Below are 22,683 nucleotides of genomic sequence, written 5' to 3'. Positions count from 1 at the left end.
TCCTTCACTGATGATCCCATATCTTGATGTAGTGTGACCTGCTGTGTCAGGACAGAGAATAGGACACTTCATGATATCTAAAGTTGAAGCAGTGTGGTGTGCCAGGCACTGTTTTAAGCACACTATGTGTATTGACTCTTTTCTTTCTTTCTTTTTTTTTTTTTTTTTTTTTTGAGATGAAGTCTTGCTCTGTCACCCAGGCTGGAGTGCAGTGGTACGATCTCAGCTCACTGCAATCTCCGCCTCCTGGATTCAAGCGATTTTCCTGCCTCAGCCTCCTGAGTAGCTGGGATTATAGGCGCGCACCATCACGCCGGGCTAATTATTGTATTTTTAGTAGAGACGGGGCTCCACTATGTTGGTCAGGCTGGTCTCGAACTCCTGACCTCAAATGATCCACTCGCCTTGGCCTCCCAAAGTGCTGGGATAACAGGCATGAGCCAACATGCCCAGCCTTCTTGAACTCTCACAACAACCCTGTGAGATAAATATTATTATTAATTTGACTTTACATGTGTGATAACCAAGGGGTTGAGAGATTGATTAGACTTGGCCAAGACCTAGTCTGTAGCAGAGCTGGGATTTTTAATCAAGAAGGGATGGCTTCAGAAACCTCACCCCTGATCACTGTCCTGTGCTGCTCTGCAGTTTTGGTATGTGTGTGGGAGGATGAGGATCATTATTCATGTTTTCAAGGAACAAAGAGGTATGTGTTAAATCTTTGTTGTTTCCTTAATATAGGGTAGGTGCTAGAAGGATACAAAAAATAACTGAGGTGTTCTTGTATTCAACAAATATAGAATAATTTATTTATGGAAGGCATGCATTCAAAAAGTGAATACATAGTATGAGGGTAGAACCAAATAAGTGCTTTGAGAGTTGAGAGAAAGAATACATTCCTTCTGTCAAAGGTCATCTTTTGAGAGGACCTTGTCACAGACTAACCTTTGAAGAGCATGTCAGATTTACATAGGTGGCGGTTCTGGATAGGGAGAGCTGGGAAAGCCTGAGAAATAAATGGTTGAGTGTGCAGTTACCACTTTAGCTTTTGTGAAAAAAAAAAAAAAAAAAAAAAAAAAAAAATGGAACCCTGGGAACAAATTGAGGAAATGTAGTTCCAGATGAGAGACTGTGAGCTCCAGTGTTTAAATACTTGGAAGTAAGCAGTAGATATAATGTATTGGAAACCTAGAAATCTAGATGATATAAGACCTTCTTATCTTTCTTGATAACTACTTCTGCATGCTAATAATGTTCCAGGCAGATACCAGTTAGGAAGTCTATTTGTCAAATAGGACAAACAGAAAAGACAAATAGGAGAGACTTTGCAAGAGAAGATTCACCTGGTCCCAGTGAATGGCGGGTGTGAAAGAGAAAAGGTCAAGATGATTTGGATTACCAGGAGAATTATGAAATCCCATAACATCTCTGTTATGTTGTCCTTGGCCAATGACTTTCATGGTAAGAGTGATAACCTCTTCCACCCCTTCTTACTATGCACAATAAGTTAATTTTTAATAATAATGATATCTACCAATAAGGAGAGCAAATCCCCAGGATCATCTTTCTAAAGACTAAAATACTCAATACCTTGACTGTGTTTGGCACTTAAAAGCATATTTATTCATCCATTCAAGCAAATATTTAAGCATCTACTTATCTCCAGGCTCTATACTAGGCACCAACGAATGACACAATGCTAGACAAAGCATGGGCCAAAACTTTCAGGGGTTTTCTGGAGTCTAGTTATAGGGAAAGATAAATCAGTAGGTTATTTTAAAACAGTTTGTTAAGTGTCATGATCAGTATCATGATCATATATCCCCCCTTGCCTGGGGTGGTCCCAACTTGGATGATAAATCCCATTACCCATTCAACTATAGGAAACAGGGTCAGTACATAAAGTGAGGGATTGTATAGGCAGGTGTTTAATAAGCTGTTTGATGTGGGATAATAAAGGGTTTTATGGGGAAAAAAAAGTCTCAGCTGATACCCACAGGCTGAAGAGGGCAAGAGATGGCAGGGAGAGAAGCAGTGGTACAGAGCTAGAAAGGTGGACATTCCAAGCAGTGTTTGTAGACTGAATGGATTAATTCGTGAACACATGAAACATTGTGAAAGGGAAAATACACAGAATATTTCCGTTCCTAAGGATGCATCTATAGTCATTTGATGTATATGCATAGTATTTCTTTCTGGTCTGAGGAGGGAAATTTTATAAAAAGTGGAATTGTACCCTAGATGATACGTATAGTATCTTACAGCCTTAATATTATGCTTCATAAGACACCATCCCAAGCAACTCGTTTGAGAATGAGAAATTGCCCTGATTCCTAAAGCCCACCTGATCTGCCCCTTTCTCCCTAGTTAGCCACTTAATTATTTTTCAGTTATTTTATTCCAGTTTTATTTCATAAACTTGATTGAAAGCTTCTTGACAGCAGAGACCATACCATTCTTTTGTATCTACCATTCTGTACATATTGGTTCATGGACATTGGGAGTTTGGTGATGAGGAGGTAGAGGGATCCTTTTATTTTTCTTTTTGTCTTATTATTCCTATCCCCAAATTTAGCTTTCCAAGGCATTTTAATTCTGTGACTATAGATTTTCTGTTAATGTTTAGTTTTTGAGCTTATTTTTGATTGTCATCTTGCTTTCTTCTTATTTAGGACCTTCCGAGTTATTGGATATGGCAGACAGTGAAACGTGAGTGTTGCCTTTTATTACATAGTCTGGGTTATTTTCTTCAGAACATATCTGGGAGAAGAATGTAATCTATAGAGCATATCATAGGTAATTTTAACTTAATTAATTCAAAGTCCACTTTCAACTTTGTTCATAACTGCAGGGCTAATAGCCTAAATAAAAAATTACACAATAGAAATTGATGACCATTGCCATAATGCTTGCCTCCATAGTCAGTGCTAATCATCATTTAGAGCTTGCTTCAAGCAATGTACTTCTGCACTGGTGCATCTTGGAATGCTGAGAAGTCTAAATAATTACACTTACCTTTTAATATACCCATCACATTTATTCTCTCTCAACTGGAGTTTCTGAGAAAATGGGGCCCTACTGCCCTAAGGCATTATTCACATGTAATGACCTAACTTCTCTCGGTTAGTCTAGAACAGGACAAGTTATGTACCACCACTGAAGAACTAAGAACATAGTCACTCTATTTTCTGTCTTCTGTGGTTCAGAGAAGGGATCCTAATTGAAAAAGTCATCAGCTCTGGGATGGTGCCTAAACTGATGATAATGTTTGTTTTCAACCTTATTTCTAAAGTAGCAAAATAGCTACTGCTCCCCAAACAGGAACAAAGATAGGCTGTACAACTAATCCTGAAAGCCATATTTGAAAAGGTATAAAGATGAGTTGGTGTGGAGAGGAATGAGGTGGTGAGTAGCTAAGCATGTAGGGAGGAGGAGAAGTAGAAATGAATAGAATGGAGGATGAAGAGAAGCAGTAGAGCTGTGGAAGAAGCTGTCTATTGCTCCATAGAGCTGGTCCACATGCCAGCACATCCTATTGGCAAGATTATAAGTGGTGCCATCACTTACCCCATTTTGCCTTCTCTAAAGGTTGCTATTGATTTTTCCTGAAACACTTTGGCATTAAGCATCTTGGTGCCTTTGGGCTCAGGATAGGAATACCCTCCTCCTTATAGAGCCTGTCAGTGATGGGGAAATGGCCAGTTTCCCTTGCCACTTCCCACACTGAGTGGCTGGCCTCAAGCCTGCTGCCTCCTGGGGAGAGCCCTGGCTCTCAAACTCTCCCAGAGTCTCACTGTGCCTCTCAGATATCCTCTGTGGCTGCCCCCTCCTTCCACCTGCCACTCACACAGAATCTAAAGTGGATAGAGCAGAGTGGGTGTTGGCCTGGCTCTTTGAACTTGGGTTCTCAGGAGATACTCCACTGCAGGCTGAGTGGCCATCAACCAAGGGCTGCGTGCTGTGCCTGAAGGGCCAGAGGCACTCTACGCTGCTCCCTGTTCTTTCACCCAGTGCCTTTCTCGCTCTGCTCAAATGTATGCACAGAGAGAATGGCTTCAGTGTTCAGATGTATCTAAACAATTAGTCTGTTTAATACTGCATTGACTATCACCTAAATCAGATAGTAGTAGTTTTTTTAAAAAAATTACTAAACCTAGTTAATCAACACTGTTTGGAAAAGGGGCTGGAGTCAGATATTATGATCAGGTGGTGACTAGCTCAAAGAATTTTTAGAAATCCCCTTCCCTACCTCCCCAGAATGTACCCTACAGTCAAGGTCTCAAAAGCCTATAGGGAAGGAGACTGAGGAGCACCCAACATCAGCTCCCCTCACCCCATTCCCTGCTGCCTCCAACCCCTTTATGGGTGGTTTCCCATTTCGTCTTTGATTTAGGGGTGAGACTGCACTGCACAAGGCTGCCTGCCAGCGGAACCGGGCTGTGTGCCAGCTTCTGGTGGATGCAGGAGCATCTCTGAGAAAGACGGACTCCAAGGTAACTCGATGAGTGAGTGCAAACATCCTCCTGCTGGGCGAGATCGCAGGCACTGTTGCCTTTGCTTGTGACCATAGCATGGACATCCTTTCTGTGCTTATGGAAGTGCCTGGGGCTTTGGAAAAAGGAGGAAAAAATAGAGTGCTTCATTTAGAGAAACTGTGATTTAAATGTATAAGCACAAAGGGAGGGCGTGTGCTTGCCTATGGGGCTTTATACACCTCTGAACACATTGACCTTGGGACCTTGGGGTTGTTCTGCTGAACGCTAGCAGCCAAGTCATGGGAGTTGAGGTCCGAAGCCCAAGGAGAGGGGTCAGGACCATGTTCAAAGACTTTGGCCTGACTACTGAGAAGCCCCTTTGGGATTTTCCTTCAGTACTTACTCCAATGTGGTTTAAATTCTGTGATTTATATGGCCCCTTATATGGATGCCAGAGGGATTCTTTCCCAGCTCCCAGGATGGTAGGATCTGGCTTTGAGATGGTTACAGTCTTAAATCTGGTGTGTTTATGTAGTTCCTCATTTTTAAAAAATTCTTTCTATTTATTTTCTAATATTATTCTCTAAAAGTTAACCTCAGATACTAGGTAGCATGGGAATTACTGTCATTTGTAGGTATAGGAGCTAAAAGCCTAGAGAAGGTTATACATACCCTTGGACCAGTAGCTGAGCCTTAAATTAAATTGAGCTCTTTTGACGTCCAGCCCAGTGTTGTATCAGCAGGTTGGTGGTTCCCATTTGGTGCCAGAACACCCCAGCCACATAACAAAATTGGTTTGTTTATGGAATCTGTTTTGTTGAGGTACAGTGATACCTGTGGCATGTGGCTTGAAATGTGGTTGGTTTCTCCACAGAAAAAGTTATGTAAATCTGAACTTAAAGTGTCCACTTTCTTAGAACTATCTTAATAAGAGGGCAGTGAGGCCAGAAATTGTAGTGTGACATGTGCGCCAACCTTGATAGCATCAGCTGGCAGAGGTGAGGCCTTGGGGAAACTGTTTAGGAGAGCTGAGAACAAGCTGCACCATGAGTTGTTTAAGTTTACAGAGAGCACCCAAGAGAAAGGGTTGAAAGATAGAGGGAAGGAGGAGTTGTAGATTAGTAGAGTTGACCCAGGGCTCAGCCTATAAGAAAGAAGAGAAAGAAAGAGGAGTTAGTTTACATAGAAAATCAACACCATAGAGCAGGGGTGTCCAATCTTTTGGCTTCCCTGGGCCACACTGGAAGAAGAAGAATTGTCTTGGGCCACAGATGAAATATACTAACACTAACAACAGCTGATGAACTGAAAAAATAAAAATCACACACACACACAAATCTTACGATGTTTTAAGAAAGCTTACGAGTTTGTGTTGAGCCTCATTTGCAGCCATCCTTAGTCGCGTGTGGCTTGCGGGCTGTGGGTTGGACAAGCTTGCCATAGAGGATTCTGATAAGCTCTGAGAGTTTTAGAACACTCTTGGTAGACTCCAGGAAAGAATGAACCACTTAACTGTAGACATTTACATAGAAGGATCTTAATATACAGTTGAGGCCTTCATTAAGCTGGTACCGAGTAGCTCAGGTTTTGGGCCAATGGTTGTAACCATGACACCCAGTAGATAGATTACTTAGAAGCCTAATTAATGGCTTAAGCTCCATTAGATTTATTTAAGTGATAAGAATCTGCCTATGTGCAATTTTTTCCCTGGGGCCTCCTCAAACTGCAGTCCACTTTATGAAATAACTTTGCCTTCCAAGTGAACTTCTTTCCTTTCTGAGCCAGTTGTATTACAAAGAACTCTCCACTTCCCTGGCAACCCATGAGCACCCTTGCTCTCTGAAGTCCCTGGCTGCCTAGGTATATCAAACACACTTGAGCTGTGTCCTGATTTCTAGTGGTCTGTTACCTGTCTGGCTAGCTAATTGGGTACACTATTTCAAATGGCAGATGGTTAGGTTAATGTAAAAGTAATTGTGGTTTTTGCCATTAAAAGTAATAATTTCTCAATGCGATGTTCTTCCCGGATGTTATTTGCACTCAGATGTTTTGATGTTTAGCCTGATCGAGAAACACACAACTTATAGTCAGGATTAATGGAGCCAGGTTGTGGGGTAGGGTTGGTCTTGCCAGGGCCACTCGGACCACAGCAGTGCAACTGTCTCTTTACCACACAAAGGCTGGTCCTACACTCAACTCAGATCATTTTAAAAACAGAGAGAAGCCATGAAGAAGAGGGACAAACCAAACAGGAATCAGGAGACCTGGCTCTTGAGCAGGTCTGCGTTTTTATCTTTCCACGTTTCTGAATCAGATAAAGGGCTCAATGTTCATGGACACTTCTTTCTATTTTGTGTTGTGTATGTGTCTGCTTTTTTTTAAAAAAAATGGAAATAGCTTGTTCTTATAAACCCCTCACATAGAAAACTAGTAATGTAGGAAGATATGCTCCAAAAAGCAAAAAATTGCTGGAAACCTCACAAGCTAGACCTAGATATCATTAAACTTTTAATGATCCCCCTTCACATGTAGATATGCCTGTTTTTCTTCCATTGTTTTTAACTAGATAAAGTCATACATACATGATATCATATAACTTTTCACTCAGTGTTATATTCTAGAGATCTTACCACATGAAATAATATAGCTATATTTCATTACGTTTTAAGGATTTTTAAATTTTGCCGTTCTGTAACTTGATGCTAGTTTAAAGTTGAATGTGATAATTACAACTGAATCTTCTCCTGGAATTTTTTGGAGAGAAGCAGCATCCTGAGAATTTCTCCTATTAGAGATCAGTTCCTCAGAAATCAACTCAAAGGCCCACCTCAGCAAACTCTCTGAATATTTGGAACCTGGAAATTCCAACCTCATTATTATGGAAGTAAAGACACAATTATCTACTAAGGCTGCAAACAAGTTGAATAAAAATTATTATAGGAACTTGAAACTGGTGGTTAATGGCTAAATCCCAAGTAAATAAGTAAAATTTTAGAAAGACTCTAGAGCCGTGGTTACTTCCCTTTTGTCCTCTCCTCAGTAGGCTATGTAGAGCAGGTTGGATTGAGGTCGCCAGTATCTGTTGGGATAGCCGAGACGAAAGCTGAGAAGTCTCTGATAATATTTATAAAACTTGTGTGCATTTGTACATGGAGCTATTTGTTTGGTACAATGATCATGTCTCTACCCTTCCTTTGGAACTTAACATAACTTTTTAAACAGTTAAAACTTTATCATTGAACAAAAATTAGAAATTTTGAGCGATATCAAGTAATATCTACAGGCATTCAAAAGAATGGACACTCTTTCTCCCTTTACTGCTGACTTCTTGTTCAATGGCCTCATTTAAAAAATAGAAATATATATACAAATATATGTGTATATGTGTGTATGCAAATGTACAAAAGGCATTATAGTAGTCTGTAAGAAATTGTATGATCATTTAAAATGTTGATGTAAAAGATTAATGACACAACTTTATGATATATTACTAAGAAAGGTAGAACAGTATGTAAATGAATTGTGGTTTTGTTTTTATAAAAATATGTATAGAGGCATATAAAAGACAAAATCTAGTTATCAGTGGAAGGTTAGTAGTGGTTATCTTAGTTTGGTGGAATGATTAGGGATATTCCTTTTCTTCTTTCTGCTTTTCAAGCTTTCCAAGATTTCTTTAATCAATATCTACCACTTTTGTATTGAGAAACTAGCTTAGTTTTTAGAGGATGAAATAGCTATAAATTGGGGAGAACTTAACTGAAGTCTGAAACCAATAAAGAAAACCTTTCAATTTTTTTATGACTATCCCTTCCTTTTAGTTTCTGTATGTTGATTTCCCAAGTTTAGAATAATAGAGTCCTAAACTAGAAATCTAAATGCCTGCCTCCCTATTTTTTAAATTCAGTAATTTCTACCTCCCCATCTTCCAGAAAGGCTCTGGGTTTCAAAACTCACTTTATCCCACTGTTTCCTCCTGTATACTGTTAACCTCTGTGAACTTCTGTTTCCCTAGTATAAACCCCACCCGTCAAAAGTGATAAACTCTTTCCCTTTCATTCACCAATCGCACATGTTCAATTTAACGCTCATATGAGACAGTAGATTTGAAAGTGTCTTGTAAACTCTAAAACACCAAATGTGAAAGGATCCTTACTAGCAAGTATCTTTGGGTAGTTCTGTTTCTGTGATTTTTGTTTTGTTTTGTTTTGTTTTTTTGTTTTTGTATTTCACAACTAGCGCTTTTGTCTCTCTCTCTCTCTCTCTCTCTCTTTTTTTCTTTTTCACGATTTTCATATAGGGTAAGACACCTCAAGAAAGAGCACAGCAGGCTGGGGACCCAGACTTGGCTGCTTACCTAGAAAGCCGTCAGAACTATAAGGTCATTGGCCATGAGGACCTGGAAACTGCTGTTTGACCCTGGTATTCGGGCAAAGAGAACGTGAGCAAGCATATCACATCTGCCCTCCCTGCGATTGGGCAGCTCCCCTGGAAGAAGCTGATGGAATTCATATATCTGTCTCTCTCCTGCAAGAATCTACCTGAGACCATGCCACTAGCTTTTAAGGGCTACCAAGATGTAAAACAGAACATGATAGCCCATTGAGAAGGGGGCAGGATACCTGGAGATTTGTGGAATACAGTGCGAGTTCCACAAAATTTGATCCTTATTGCTTCCAGCAAGTAGCATGAACTTCTGTGTTCACCTGTATAATTAATTTTAAAGATTCAAAGGATGTTTGTATAAATGGCACTGCTCCATCCTGCCCCTATGCATTGATTTTTTTTCCCTGTACCATACAATTCTACTGTAACTACCCATCAACTTAAAAAAAAAATACTATCTCTTCTCTTTACATTCAGTCTTGGAAGACCACAAGATTGTCTGAAGGCCTTCTAAAACCCTCTGAATGTCCTGCAGAAATATAACTGTAAAACCACTTCCATTTCTAAGACTAAATATATCAAGACTATTTAGTGACTCTCTCTGCATGTCCCCCCTACCCCTCAACCCTCCGTTTCATTATATAGGAGCTGGGAAGTGCCACATGGATAATGTCAACTTGTGTGCTATATCTCTGAGGAATGGTGAGGTGGCATGGGAGATGTCTGTGCTTGGAGGTACCTCAGAGAGGTAACCCAGGGGTCAGCCCAGGCTGCTGGGCTGTAGCCAATAGCCATGCAGGACTGGTTCAGCTTGGGCTGTCTGTACAGCTCCGTACTGCCTATGTGTAGCCATCTTTGCCTTTTGCTGCAATAGAAGATGAGCAAAGGATTAAACAGAGGCCCACAGCTAGTTTGCAGAACCACTCAATTTTAAGTGCTGTTTAAATTGCAGAGCAAATAATCCTGTGTGGGAACTGTGGTTACAGGAAATGGAGCACTCTAACAATGTTTACTTCTAAACTTTGTTGAGTGATAATAGAAAGCACCCTAATTGACTTGAAAAAAAAAAAAAAACAGCAAAAGCAAAAGTAGCAACATATGTCAACATATGTCACTGAAGTAGAAAACAGTCATTGGAATGTTGCACAGAGGCTAATAACTATAGACTATTGGATACAGTGGTGAGAGGGGCCCCATTTTAGGTCTTTCTTTTAGGTTTTTGGTTTTCATTACTCCAAGTAATCCTTGACCCAAGGCCAAGGCTTGTTGTATGAGTTCCACTGCCAGATTTATGGGATGCCCAGATCATTCAGAAGGATGCTTCAACTATTATTTGTCAGGTCCAAAGGTTGTACTTGATAACCCCATTTTCTGTGTATGGGGTAGTCTACTATATTATTTTATCTACTTTATTTTCCCCTTTCAGAAAGTCCTTAGTGCAAACCACCATAGGAATCTAGCCAGAAATGTCTGTTGGATAGTTAGAATTGTAACATCTAAACCTGCCACGGATCGAATGGTACTTACAGGTACCTCTCTTAGGGACTCTGTGATATCAGAAGAAAATGTCTGTCTTTCTGTCCAAATATCTACTTGACTTGGGGGTAAGTCAAAAATAAAAGTGGGTGTCCAAGGATTTTTCTTTTGGCGAAATCTGACGTCTCCTGAGCTTATTTTCATTTTTTCCTTGGACACAGCATAGTGCTTCCCTAATGTTTCTACATATGACCATGAATGATAGTGTCTCCACATTTAATTTAAAAGTCTAATGGTGACATTTTGCTTATCTGAGTCACATTTCGGTAACGTATCATCATTTTGAAAGTGCGGCTATGACGTGCTGTATTGAACAGGAGCAGCCTTTCAGTGGATGGGGATTTTATTACCACAGTCTCTCCATAGTCATTTCAAAATCCAATTGTTGGTGGGAGGATGGATTGGGTTGTGAGTAATCTACTTCCATATATCAGCCTCAGAAATGGAACTATCCTTTGGATATTACAGGAGACAGTACAGCAGATTGTTTCCAGAAGCTGGAAAAATATGCTCCAGGAGAATTTAATCACTGGGCTTTTGCTGGGGGATTTTTAGTTGGTGGGACTGTCAAGGAAATGTGATGGCAGAAATATAATCCTTAACACAAACTGGAATCTGGCTTTGAATGGCATCTTCCATTCCCTGGATTGAGCCAAATGTTTGGCCAAGCAGTCAGTTATCTAGCTGTTACTGCTGGGATGAAGAGCTCTGTTTTCATCAACTACCGTCTCACATTTCTCTGTAAATACTTCCAAGCAGCCCAGAGAAAATTTAGGGTACAGGTGGCTATGGACCAATTTCTAAATCGCTCCAATTGAGGACATAAATCTGTGGTATGAAAAATGATGAGTTGGTACTATAAGATTCCTGATGCATGTGGAAATTGTTTCAAACCAAAAAAAAGGCATTAGAGTCCTATGTTATTCATGGAGACCAATATTTGATATACTGCCTTGAAAAAAGCAAGTACCACTAGGACTTGGGATTTCCAAAATAAAGTGAGCAGAATAACCACATGTTTAATGGCTTCAACATTAAACCACCTCCTGCAGCATGTTTTAAAAATTGGTTCTGGGCTTTGGAAAGAGCTAAGGCCTTATGGTCTAGGAGTTTCCATCTCAGCTTAACTATATCGTATCCCTACTATTAGGCCATCAGGAAAGCAAGTGATCTAGTCATGGTCTGAAGAGCCACATAACTTTAACAGACATAAAAATATGTACCTATAGAAATATCATTTCTACAAAGCCTACTGAGACAGCACTGAACAGGCAGCTAGCTTGGCTGACTCCTCTGTGTTTGTTTCTTTGTGTCATGGCACTGACTGCTTTGCGATTCCATTTTTAGATGAGGTTGATGGAGGAATGCAAAATGAAGAGTTATTAAAAGACAACATTCTGTAACCTGAAAGGTAGCCATTTTTGCAAGCTTGTATTTTAATATTGTGCATTTAACAAAATAGAACACAGTTAAACTGTGCTTTATCATATTCAAGGACTTCATAAATAATAAGAGAGAAGATTAGTAAGCCAAGAATGGAATAAATACCATGATTAGGAATTTTGCTTTCAGAGTTTATGTTTCCTCTGTAGATGTGATAACCAAAAACCAATGCAAGTTTGGAAACATAATTTAGCTGGCAAATGCACAGTGATGGAAATTAGTAATGACTGATGGAAAGCCGTATATACCTGTTGCTCCTTATCCTTTCAGAATGGCTGCTTTGGCAGATCTGCCTGTGCTAGGAGCTACTCAGCATCACTTCATTTTCATTTGGACCTATTGAGAGTCCCTTTGCCTAATGAATTTCTGAAATTTATTTATTTACTAGAACCCTCATAATATTCCGTAATATTCATGGCTTAAAAAATGACACAGCATCTTTATTTTATTACATGTCAATTTTATTAATAATATTGAGGGTTTTTTTAGTTATAAAAATGGCACATGCTTTTTATAAAATGTTTTAATACCACGGATGAGTATCACATCCACAGTCAAGGCATCCCTTTGTTCTGGTGTTGTGTCCCACTTCCCAAAATAAATACTATTAACACTGATGAACACTGTTGCTTGTATGTGATGTCAGAAATACTCCATCCATTCATACACAAGTATGTATGTATATACGCGTATACATTTACACACATATATAGACATTTATTTATATACACATACAAGTATGTATACTATATTCATGTATATTGCATAGGTTTAGAAAACAGCAAACATTTTAAAAGCATGCTGATCATTTGTATATGTGTAGTGAACACCAATAGGCAAAGACAGGTTAAACAGAGAATTTCCATTTTTTTTTTGTTTCCACCATTGCTAGGCTTAGATCTGTCATGGCATTACTACAATTGCACTTGCCATTTTCTATTACCTGTGTCATAAAATTCATGACCAAGAGTTCCTGTAATTGTTTATGTTGCCTTCCACGAAGCATGAAACCTGCCATAGCCCCAAGACTTATCTATGCTATGTTTGTATTTCAAGTAAGGGAGAGTTCTTTCCTCTGTGATGCTTACACCACTTTACAAGGCTGTTTGTAACGCTAACACTCAGTAGGTTGCCTAATGATATTTAATTAGGGCAGGCTACTGCTGGGAAGGGGTAGTAACTTCAGTGTAGTATGGGGTCTGAGCAGCTTGTCTTCCTTCCAGAAGGAGTAGCTAATGAAATCACTGAGAACAGCATGATATTTTATTCAATTATGCTATTTAAAAATGGGACTTTGTTAAAATGGCTCATCGTAACCGTCAAATAAAACTACTGATTGCTCTATTTAAATGAATTATATTCATTTTAGGAAAAAAAGTAGAAAAACCTCTAATAAATTAGCTTTCTGATTAATCTTTAACACTTATTTAATATAAAATGGCTTCTGCCTGCATCTTAATTGAACCACCTTTGAATCTCTCAACTCCTTTCACTCTGAATCTCATACTCAGCTGATTAGAAGTCCTACAGGCCCTTCTCTGCCAGGTCTGTCAGATCGACTTGGACCCTACCCTTTTCTGTGTCCCAGTCATCCTTCATCTCCTGTCTCTCTAATTTTTGGGCCATAGCAACAGTCCTGTCCCTGGACTTTCTGCCTCCTACTGTCAGTAATTTTGTCACACAGCTGCAAAAATCTTCCCCAGATATTATGCTCAATCTAGATGAAAATGAAATTACCCTCTGGGACAAGTATACCTTTTACTCAAAGGACACATGGATGTCCACTGACCTTGATCATCTTATAGAATTATGGCAAGCATGATTCTGAAAATTGACCAGGTTTAGCAAATATCTGTCTTAGTCCCATGAGGGTACGCAATCATGGCTGCTGCTTCCACATTCAGCAGTGTAAGCCACATGCCTCTTTGACGACACCTGGAGGAATAGGTTATAGATTTTACACTCCTGAGGGCCATCTTTGGTTTTACATTGTCTCCTCACAGCTTAATGAGAAACCTGAAAATAAGAATCACGAAAAGAGTCATGCCCTTGGACAACCTCCTCTCCCAGGACACTGAGATTTACTGACCAGGTCCCAGGAAGAAAGCAGAAAAAAATAATTCTTAGGCTCTTGTAGCATAGATTTTAAAGTAGAAACGTGAAAATTGGATGGTATCTTCATAATGCATAGACTCCAGAGTCTATTTACATATGTATTCAGTTATGCGTGTAATCATATGTCCATGAATCAATCATGCGTGCATGTATTTAATCATTATCTGAAAAATATTTGTCATTCTGAGGCAGGCATCATACTAAGGATATAACAATGAATGTAATAGACAAAACTCTTGATTTCATGAAGCTGGCGTCTAGAAGAAAAGACAAATTCCAATGTGATAAGTGCAGTGCAGGAGAACCCCAGGGTGTCCAGCATGGGCTGGAAATTCAACCAAGGCTTTATCATACCAGCCACTCATTAGCCAGCAATGTTTTAGTTCAATGAAAACATAAGTAGGAAGAGAATAATATTTTGTATTTCCATTTTACTGGAGTCATAGTAGATTTCTAAAAATGTATCTGAAACTAAGATTTTAAAACGACTTAGAAACACTATTAAAATGAAAGCTAAGACTCATTTATTCTAGCTCTCAGGATAGAACTAGGAAAAATAAGCAAATTTTTCAGTGGGTTTTGACTAAATATAAAGAAGATGAAGTATAAATAATATGTAATAGTGGAGTGGATATCACAGAGTTATAAACTTTCAGCCTCTGGTAGCATTTAAACAGAGGATACCTGACCACTCTGAAGGGTGTTGTGATAAGGAATATGTGATTTGAGGGGGCTGAAATTAGATGCTGTGATTTTTCAAAAGATATTTTTTAATGGCTTTGTTGAATGGCAGGATTTTATTTTTAAAACTCATGAAAATCTTGAATTTTGATTTGTTAAACTTTGCTTTATAACTGAGAATTTTAAAAATATCTAGGGGAATGGCCATTAGTTATCATTTTAAAAATTTTAAACTAGGCATGAATTTAAGAGCTAGTGAAAAGAAAACATACTAAAAGGTGTAATTTAATTAAAAATACTTCTGGAAGCTTATAAATTTTGATCAGTATTCTTCGTCATTGTCAAGTAAAATTCTATTAGAAATCTGTCTTACTGTCCATCCAATATGAAAAAGTGCTGTGGTTTGATATTCTAAGAGTTAAGTGTAATCTAATATAACCACAGAAGAAAATTCTGCCTGTAAGATATTTGCGAGCCAAGTAAATGTACATGAAAGGCAATCATGGAAAACTCCTTGACTTCTGCCACCAGCGTGGCAACCACAAGGGAGGTCCTACCCATGGACATAAGAAAATAGTGATCCAAGTTTTCACCTAACTAACTTTTGAAATTTCAGTATTTTGAGCCAAATGCCTTCTGAAATGGGAGGCTTTGATAGTGGGAAATACTGAAATTATCTTTTCCCTCAGTCCTTTAGTGAAACACACATATAGTTTTCACTCTATGACAGTTTAAACAACTCAAATCTATACTGTTAAGAACAATTTCAAGAATTAAAAAGTGCTTTAGCATTATGATGTATTGGCATGTTTGAGCTTCAATTGGGGTTCAAAACAACCCCAACGAGGTGAATAATGCATATAATACATTTTAGATGAATACACTGAATCTCAGAGCAGTGAATTCAGCCTGTGCAGCTTCATATAGCAAATGATAGTGCTGCAGCCAGAACTGGGTCTTTAGAAATTACATATTAACATGTTTTCTAAGTAAGTCATTTTCCGTCATTGCCTTCAAGGATGTTTTACATCAATTGTTCAGATTTCCATAATATAGAAGATGCCTCCATGAAAAAAAAAATGTTTACCTAAGTTTCCACGGAAAGAATGAGTTAGAAATAAGGGAGAATGTGAAATAAAAAAGTCAGAGTTTTTGCTATCGGAGAGAGGCTTGTCAGCTTGTACCTAGTTCAAGGAAAGAAAAGTCTGATGTTTGCATACCAGGGTGGATTTCAAGAGAAGAAATTAACAGTGAGCGTTAATGGCTTCTTTAACTTATTTGTGATTCTCAGCATTTACAAAATGTTAGTCCTATTTTTCTTCCTTGGAAGTTACTATTAGGATGATACAATTTCAGAATGCTGCAACAAAAAATGTTAAAAATGGCCCCGACGTCCAAGACTCTATTGCTCTAAGTTTATGGGTGGGTATGCAGTTCAGAATCTCATAGTTTACAAGGGACATTTATGGGCAGATTGGTGAATATGTAGAAGGAGGATGTTTAATCTGGAAAGAAGACAAAATTGGATTAGGAATAAGAATATGTAGAGGAGATGGGTCAAGTAGGACTGTTAGTTTCAAGTTCTGCAGGGAAGATGATTTGTAGAATAAAATAAGGAAAGAAAGGAGCAATAACACATGAAAAGGAGTTAGCTTTATTACTTATAAGGATTTATTTTTCGTAAAAATTGCATCCAGATAAACAGTTTGGGCTTTCTGAAAAACACTGAAGTTGTTATCACTGTTTCTTCTAGTAGTTAAGTGAAGATTGAACAACTAACTCAGAGATCAAAAGCAAATCTTTAATTGTGAGAGATCTTGGACTAGAAAAACTCTGTGAGATTTTCTTGGTTTAAATGTCTATAATTTTAGACTGGAACAGAACTCAATTTGAGCCTATTTTTTCCCCCAGGTTCCTGCCAAATAGATAGCAATGAAGGCATTTTTTAAAAAAGCTTCCATCATTGCAAATATATCCCAAATCATTTAGGAGCAGGGATTTCATGACTCTAAAAAGTTGCCTTGCTTACACAGACACACCTTGCTTTAGTAGAAACATAATCTTTTTTAGGAGATTTGGGAATTGGCTAGCATTTTTGCCAATTGTTAGCCAATTTAGGAGATTTGGGAATTGGCTAGCAATTTTGCCAATTGTTAGCCAGTTCCCAAATCTCCTAAAAAAGATATGTTTCTACCAAAGCAAAAAGGTCACAGATTCAGGAGTTAAAGTGAAAATAAAGGATTTAGTATTCTTTCCCCTACTTACTACCCATTTGTTGTTTGGGATGTAGAGTCAGGACTGGAGAAGAGGGTGGGAAAGTCTATATCCTCTACTAATACAGAGGCATGGAGGCACTTTCTATAACTTTTTGTCATGAGACAAGACTTAACCCCATATCAGTAGACTAATGTTTCTGTCATATTTCTGTCTAGGTGGATTACAGTTTTAATTGCCCATCATCCCTTAATTCTGTAATACAGCTTGAGTTCCTAGATTTCAGGTTGACTGGGTGAGGGAGGAAGTCACTTGAGATAATTTTAAGAAACGAGTCCATATCCAGAGTCTTGCAGAAAAGACCTGCTTCTACTCCACCTTCTTTCTTGTTCTACTTCTTGCCTCTGGTTTGGGGGCATAAAAGAGGGGCAGAGTTATGAGGAAAGGAAAAAAGATTCTCAAAAGTAGTACAATAAGAAGACTCTAGTAGTAACACAAATTCTCATGGTAATCTCAAACAACTGATAGTGTTAGCAGATATTGAAAATCAAACTCAGGAAACATACAGAAAGATTAAACTTGTTCAAAGTGGCTTCAAGGGGTATTAGTTGTGAAAATTTCAGTTTATGCAGCATAGAAGAATTAGATTGTGTGTGGAACTTGGGGAAAGTAGGGTCAGCTAATCGAAGAACTTTTTAATGGAGCTTTCCAAAGGACAAAGTGGTTTTTGGAAGGAGTTTGTCCAACCTCTTATAATACGTTATACCTGTCCACAAACTTGTTCTGGTCCCTGATAAAGTTTGAAAAAAATAAGGAATATTTAGGGTTTTTTTCCCACAAATCTAAATATATTCACTTAAAAATTCAGAGACTGTGACCTTGTTATTTGGGATTTAAATATACATTTTCCTCTTAAAAATGGTAGATATATGTTTACAAATTGTCTTTACTCTTATAAAACATACACATACAGATAGTCCTGTCAGTTTACCATATTTTTTGTTTCAAATTTATGGGTAATTCTCACAAATGCGTTGGTGAGATTTATCATTTTTAAGATACCATCTAGCCTTGATATTTATTGTACCTTCTATGTACAATCAAATGGTTCCTGATCTCCTGATCTTCTGGAGATCAAAGAATTTTTATTTGCCACTCTCCCCACCCATCATTGGTTGGATTGAGACTCTAATTACATACAAGCATAATTTCCAATGCAAGAGAACTTTGATGCTCTCCCTGACTTACCGATTATAAGTTGGGAAAGTTTGGATTCTTGCCATCCTGGGGAAGGAGATTTAGAACTCTCATAGACAAAATATTCTAACACAACAGAATATTTTGCAAAACACATCTTTGAAAAGTTAGGGGCCAAAATAGTTTCAGCAAAGGTTAGCTTGGCTGTTTTTTTTTTTAAATTACCAATAGTTAAGTGGGCAACCATGAATCTGAATATTATACAGACCACAACTGATTGAAAGTGAGGAAAACCATTCTTGTGAAAAATTAAGGAATAGGGGACAATCTCAGTTCTAAAAGAATGAATATATTTGATTTAATTTGATTTCTGAGTGGGAAAACGGTCCCAGGCATCCAAGGTAACCTTGGCTGTGGGTGTTCCACTCGCAAAGGCTACATCTGTATGAAGAGTTGCAGTCACATTATAAAGGGCTTTTTCATGATTTCTGATTCTGCCCTATCACATCCCAGAGCCATGCTTTTGCAAAGCTGCCAGCTGGCGGGTGGAATCCATAAACAAGTAGCAGCTGTGGCAGTAGAAAGATGAAGTTTTATTTCCAGGTAAAGTAGGATTCAGATAATATGAAATGGAGGGAGGGTGGGTGGGTGGGGGGGGGGGTGGGGGGGTGGGATGGGAAAGGGAAGAATGAAGTTTTTTGTAACAAAGTCATAAAGTATTTTTCCCTAATTTTCTTGCATTTCCTATTTATATAAAGTATCTTGATCACTGTGTTGCTCTACAGAGATTTTCAATGGAGTTAATTTGGGAGACTGAACTAATCTCTGAAAAAGAAATTGACTAGTTACAGTTACTTTTTGGACACTTTTTCTGTATTGTGAATTGTGTGGAAATGTACAGAATAAAAATGAAGAAATATAGTTCATTTGTTTATTTTTTCTGGATCCTATAAGTAGTTGGTGCAAATGCTATTTTTAACTATGGTTAAGTTAGACTTTCAAAATCAGGAGGTAAAGAAAGAGTTGACTATTAGAGCAGGCAGAGACTAAATGGGGTCCCTGATAAGGCAGGAATTTTTTTTTTTTTTTAATTAAGACTTCTGCTTCCAAAATGGACTAACAGGCCAGATTTGCCCTCCCACCAGATTTTTTTTTAAAAAACCTGTGGGGAAAAGAAAAAGAGATCAGACCATTACTGTGTCTGTGTAGAAAGAAGTAGCCATAAGAGACTCCATTTTGTTCTGTACTAAGAAAAATTCTTCTGCCTTGAGATGCTGTTAATCTGTAACCCTACCCCCAACCCCGTGCTCGCAGAAACATGTGCTGTGTAGACTCAAGGTTTAATGGATTTAGGGCTATGCAGGATGTACTTTGTTAAACAAATGCTTGAAGGCAGTATGCTTGTTAAAAGTCATCACCACTTCCTAATCTCAAGTACCCAGGGACACAAAACACTGCGGAAGTCCGCAGGGATCTCTGCCTAGGAAAGCTAGGTATTGTCCAAGGTTTCTCCCCATGTGATACTCTGAAATATGGCCTGGTAGGAAGGGAAAGACTTGACCATCCCCCAGCCGGACACCCGTAAGTGGTCTGTACTGAGGAGGATTAGTAAAAGAGGAAGGCCTCTTTGCAGTTGAGATAAGAGGAAGGCATCTGTCTCCTGCTAGTCCCTGGGCAATAGAATGTCTCAGTGTAAAACCCGATTATATGTTCTATCTACTGAGATAGGAGAAAACCACCTTAAGGCTGGAGGTGAGACATGCTGGCGGCAATACTGCTCTTTAATGCACCAGATATGTTTATGTATGTGCACATCAAAGCACAGCACATTTCTAACCTTGTTTATGACACAGAGACATTTGTTCACATGTTTTCCTGCTGACCCTCTCCCCACTATTAGGACCCTGTTGTCCTGCCACATCTGCCTCTCTGAGATGGTAGAAATAATGATCAATAAATACTGAGGGAACTCAGAGATTGGTGCTGGCGTGGGTCCTCCGTATGCTGAGCGTTGTTCCCCTGGGCTCACTTTTCTTTCTCTATACTTTGTCTCTGTGTCTTTTTCTTTTCTCAGTCTCTTGTCCCACCCGATGAGAAACACCCACAGGTGTGGAGTGGTAGGCCACCCCTTCAAAACCCAAAATATGTATATATAAAACGATGATTGTTGAGACACAGGACCTCGGGGGAAAAAAAAGGCAGTGATTCCTGAGAGATGGAAAGCAAATGACATAAGCCCTTTGATCACCTCATTTTATAGACTTCAGAGAGTTTCCAGATAGTGATTCAGGGAGTGCTAATTTAGGAATTCCTAAGAAGTTCCTGAGTTGAGACAGAGCTGAAAGTTTGGAAAATAGAGGCAGCTCGAGCTTGTAAGAGATGAGTATCACAGAGGGGAGAACCATACAGAAAAGTAACCCCACAGATCTGCAGCTACTTCCTCTTAAGTATTCAGTAAAGTGCTGATCAGTTTATGTATGTGAAGAAACTACTTGAGACTGGAGAAAGAGCCATCCAAAATGATCTAAGGGACAATGTCCAGTGCTCACAAAGGACTGAGAATTGTGCCTGTTACCACTCGTCACACTGGAAAACCTCATAATTCATGAGGCACTGAATTGGGTCTTGACTCACCAATGAGAAATAATTAACCGTAGACTAAATGTTGCCCTAAGACTGCCTAATCACAAAAGCAAGAGCTGAAAAGGCAAAATTGTTTCCAAATAATTGAATCTTATCTCTAAACAAAGCCCAAGGACATAGAGGAGTATAAATTCACCTAGCATGCAAAAAGAAACATTCACAACATTTGACATCCAATGTATAGGCATCCAAAGAAGCAGGAAAATATGACAAGAGGAGAAAATTAGCCAACTGAAACTAACCCGGAATTGACATAGATGTTTGCATTAGCAAAAATGTTCAAATAGTTATGTTCCAGATGTTCAAAGAGTTAAAGACATGAAAAATATAAAAGAGACCCAAATGAAATTTCTAGACATAATTAACGATATCTGAGATTTAAAATACACTCCTAAAGATTAAGAGCAGATTTGGACACTACAGAAGAAAAGATCAGTGAACAAAGATGTACCAATAGAAAATATCCAAAATGAAACATGGAAAAGGAAAGGGTTTTTAACTATGAAAAAAATGCATTCATAGAATGCGGGACAACTTCAATTATTTTAATATACAAGTAATGGGAGTCCTAAAAGGAAAGAAGAGAGAGGGAGGATATAAAAACAATTTGAAAAAATAATTTCTGGGAATTTTAGCACTTTTACTTTTAAAAAGCTATACAAATTGAATAAGCTCAACAAACTCAAAACACAAGAAACATGAAGAAAACTAGATAAAAATACCCTGTAATTGGCCAAAACCACTGCAAAAAAAAAATCTTATTAAAAACCAGAGAAAAAAACACATAAATAAAAATAAGAATACCAGTAGATTCCTTATCACAAATAACGAAAGCAAAAAGAAAACGGGGCAACATCTTTAAGGTACTAAAAGAAAAAAAATACCATAAAGCTATAATTCTTTAGCAACAAAACTATCTAGAAAAATAAATTGGAAATAAAAACCTTTATAGATATATAAAAGCTGAAAAAGTTTAACATCCACAGACCTGAACTATAAGAAATGTTAATGAAAGTCCTTCAGACAGAAGAAAACTGTTACCATATGAAAATACATATCTACATAAAGGAATGAGGAGCAATGAACATTGTAAGTATTTGAATAAATATATATATATTTTCTTATTATATTTTTAATAAATGACTTAAAATATTGATGATATGTGGAATTTTAAAGTAAAATATATGACAATAGTAGCATAAGAGAATGGAGGGGAGAAATAGAAGTATGTAACTGTAAGATTCTTATACTATTCATGAAGTGGCATAATATTACTTGAAGGTAGACTATGATAAGTTGAAGATATATCCTATAGCTCTGCAAGTGGAGCAGCTGAGAGGTCCCATTGATTAAGGGACAGTTCCCAAGAAAAATCCAGCCACCAGTGCAAAGGTTGTTAAAAAAAACACTGACTGATGGAATGTGTCTTCATGGAAAATGGCCAAGTGGAATCCTTCAGGGTTTCATTTCTCTACTGAAACAACCTGTAACCTGGGGGACAAATTACAAGAATTAGCTATTCCAAAACTCTGGGACCTAATCAGACACAGCAACTAGGGGAGTGATTGAGGAAGAGAGAGCCTACCAAAATTTGGGATATGCAGGAACCTCTTTCAGACCACAGGCTGATTGCAGAGACAAAGGACAATGGGACTTCAGTTACCACACACTAAGGAATACAGACTTTGCAAAAATAGTTTGGAAAGTTCATCATACAAACAGATTAATATAGCTTGCAACAAGCAAAAAATTAGCTTCTGAGGATGAGGAAAATCTGATTTCCGGAGTTACCACTTTACATTACTGAAAATGTCCAGTTTTCAACAACAATAAAATTGAAAAGCATAAAAAGAAACAAACTTTCACTTCTTCACTTAATTAGCCTTAAAAAGAAGAGAAAATGGTAAATTTTAAAAAATAAGAAAATGTGGATTATTCACAGGGAAAAAAAGAATTTGACACTATCCCTGAGGAAGTTCAGATATTAAAATTTATT

The 22,683-nt window shown here is 38.1% G+C and overlaps 1 protein-coding gene across 4 annotated transcripts in view; it reads left to right on the top strand.

The window, feature by feature from the left end:
- The window catches only part of DGKI (diacylglycerol kinase iota), a 503,130-nt gene that overhangs the window by 461,286 nt on the left and 19,161 nt on the right, over positions 1-22,683 (top strand). For 2 of the 4 annotated variants that reach the window (XM_055284146.2, XM_055284148.2), the window contains 3 exons: positions 2,673-2,709; positions 4,394-4,493; positions 8,773-9,475. In XM_055284146.2, the coding sequence (XP_055140121.1) occupies positions 2,673-2,709; positions 4,394-4,493; positions 8,773-8,889 (254 nt within the window). In that variant the 3' untranslated portion in view covers positions 8,890-9,475. Of the gene's footprint in view, positions 1-2,672; positions 2,710-4,393; positions 4,494-8,772; positions 17,715-22,683 lie in introns of those variants that run through there. The other 2 variants (XM_055284147.2, XM_063642297.1) reach the window with 2 other exon arrangements.

This window comes from Symphalangus syndactylus, chromosome 6, assembly GCF_028878055.3.
Source record: "Symphalangus syndactylus isolate Jambi chromosome 6, NHGRI_mSymSyn1-v2.1_pri, whole genome shotgun sequence".
NCBI classification, from domain to species: Eukaryota; Metazoa; Chordata; class Mammalia; order Primates; family Hylobatidae; genus Symphalangus; species Symphalangus syndactylus.
Note: the sequence above shows the minus strand (reverse complement) of the source record. Positions and strands in the feature narration are given on the sequence as shown.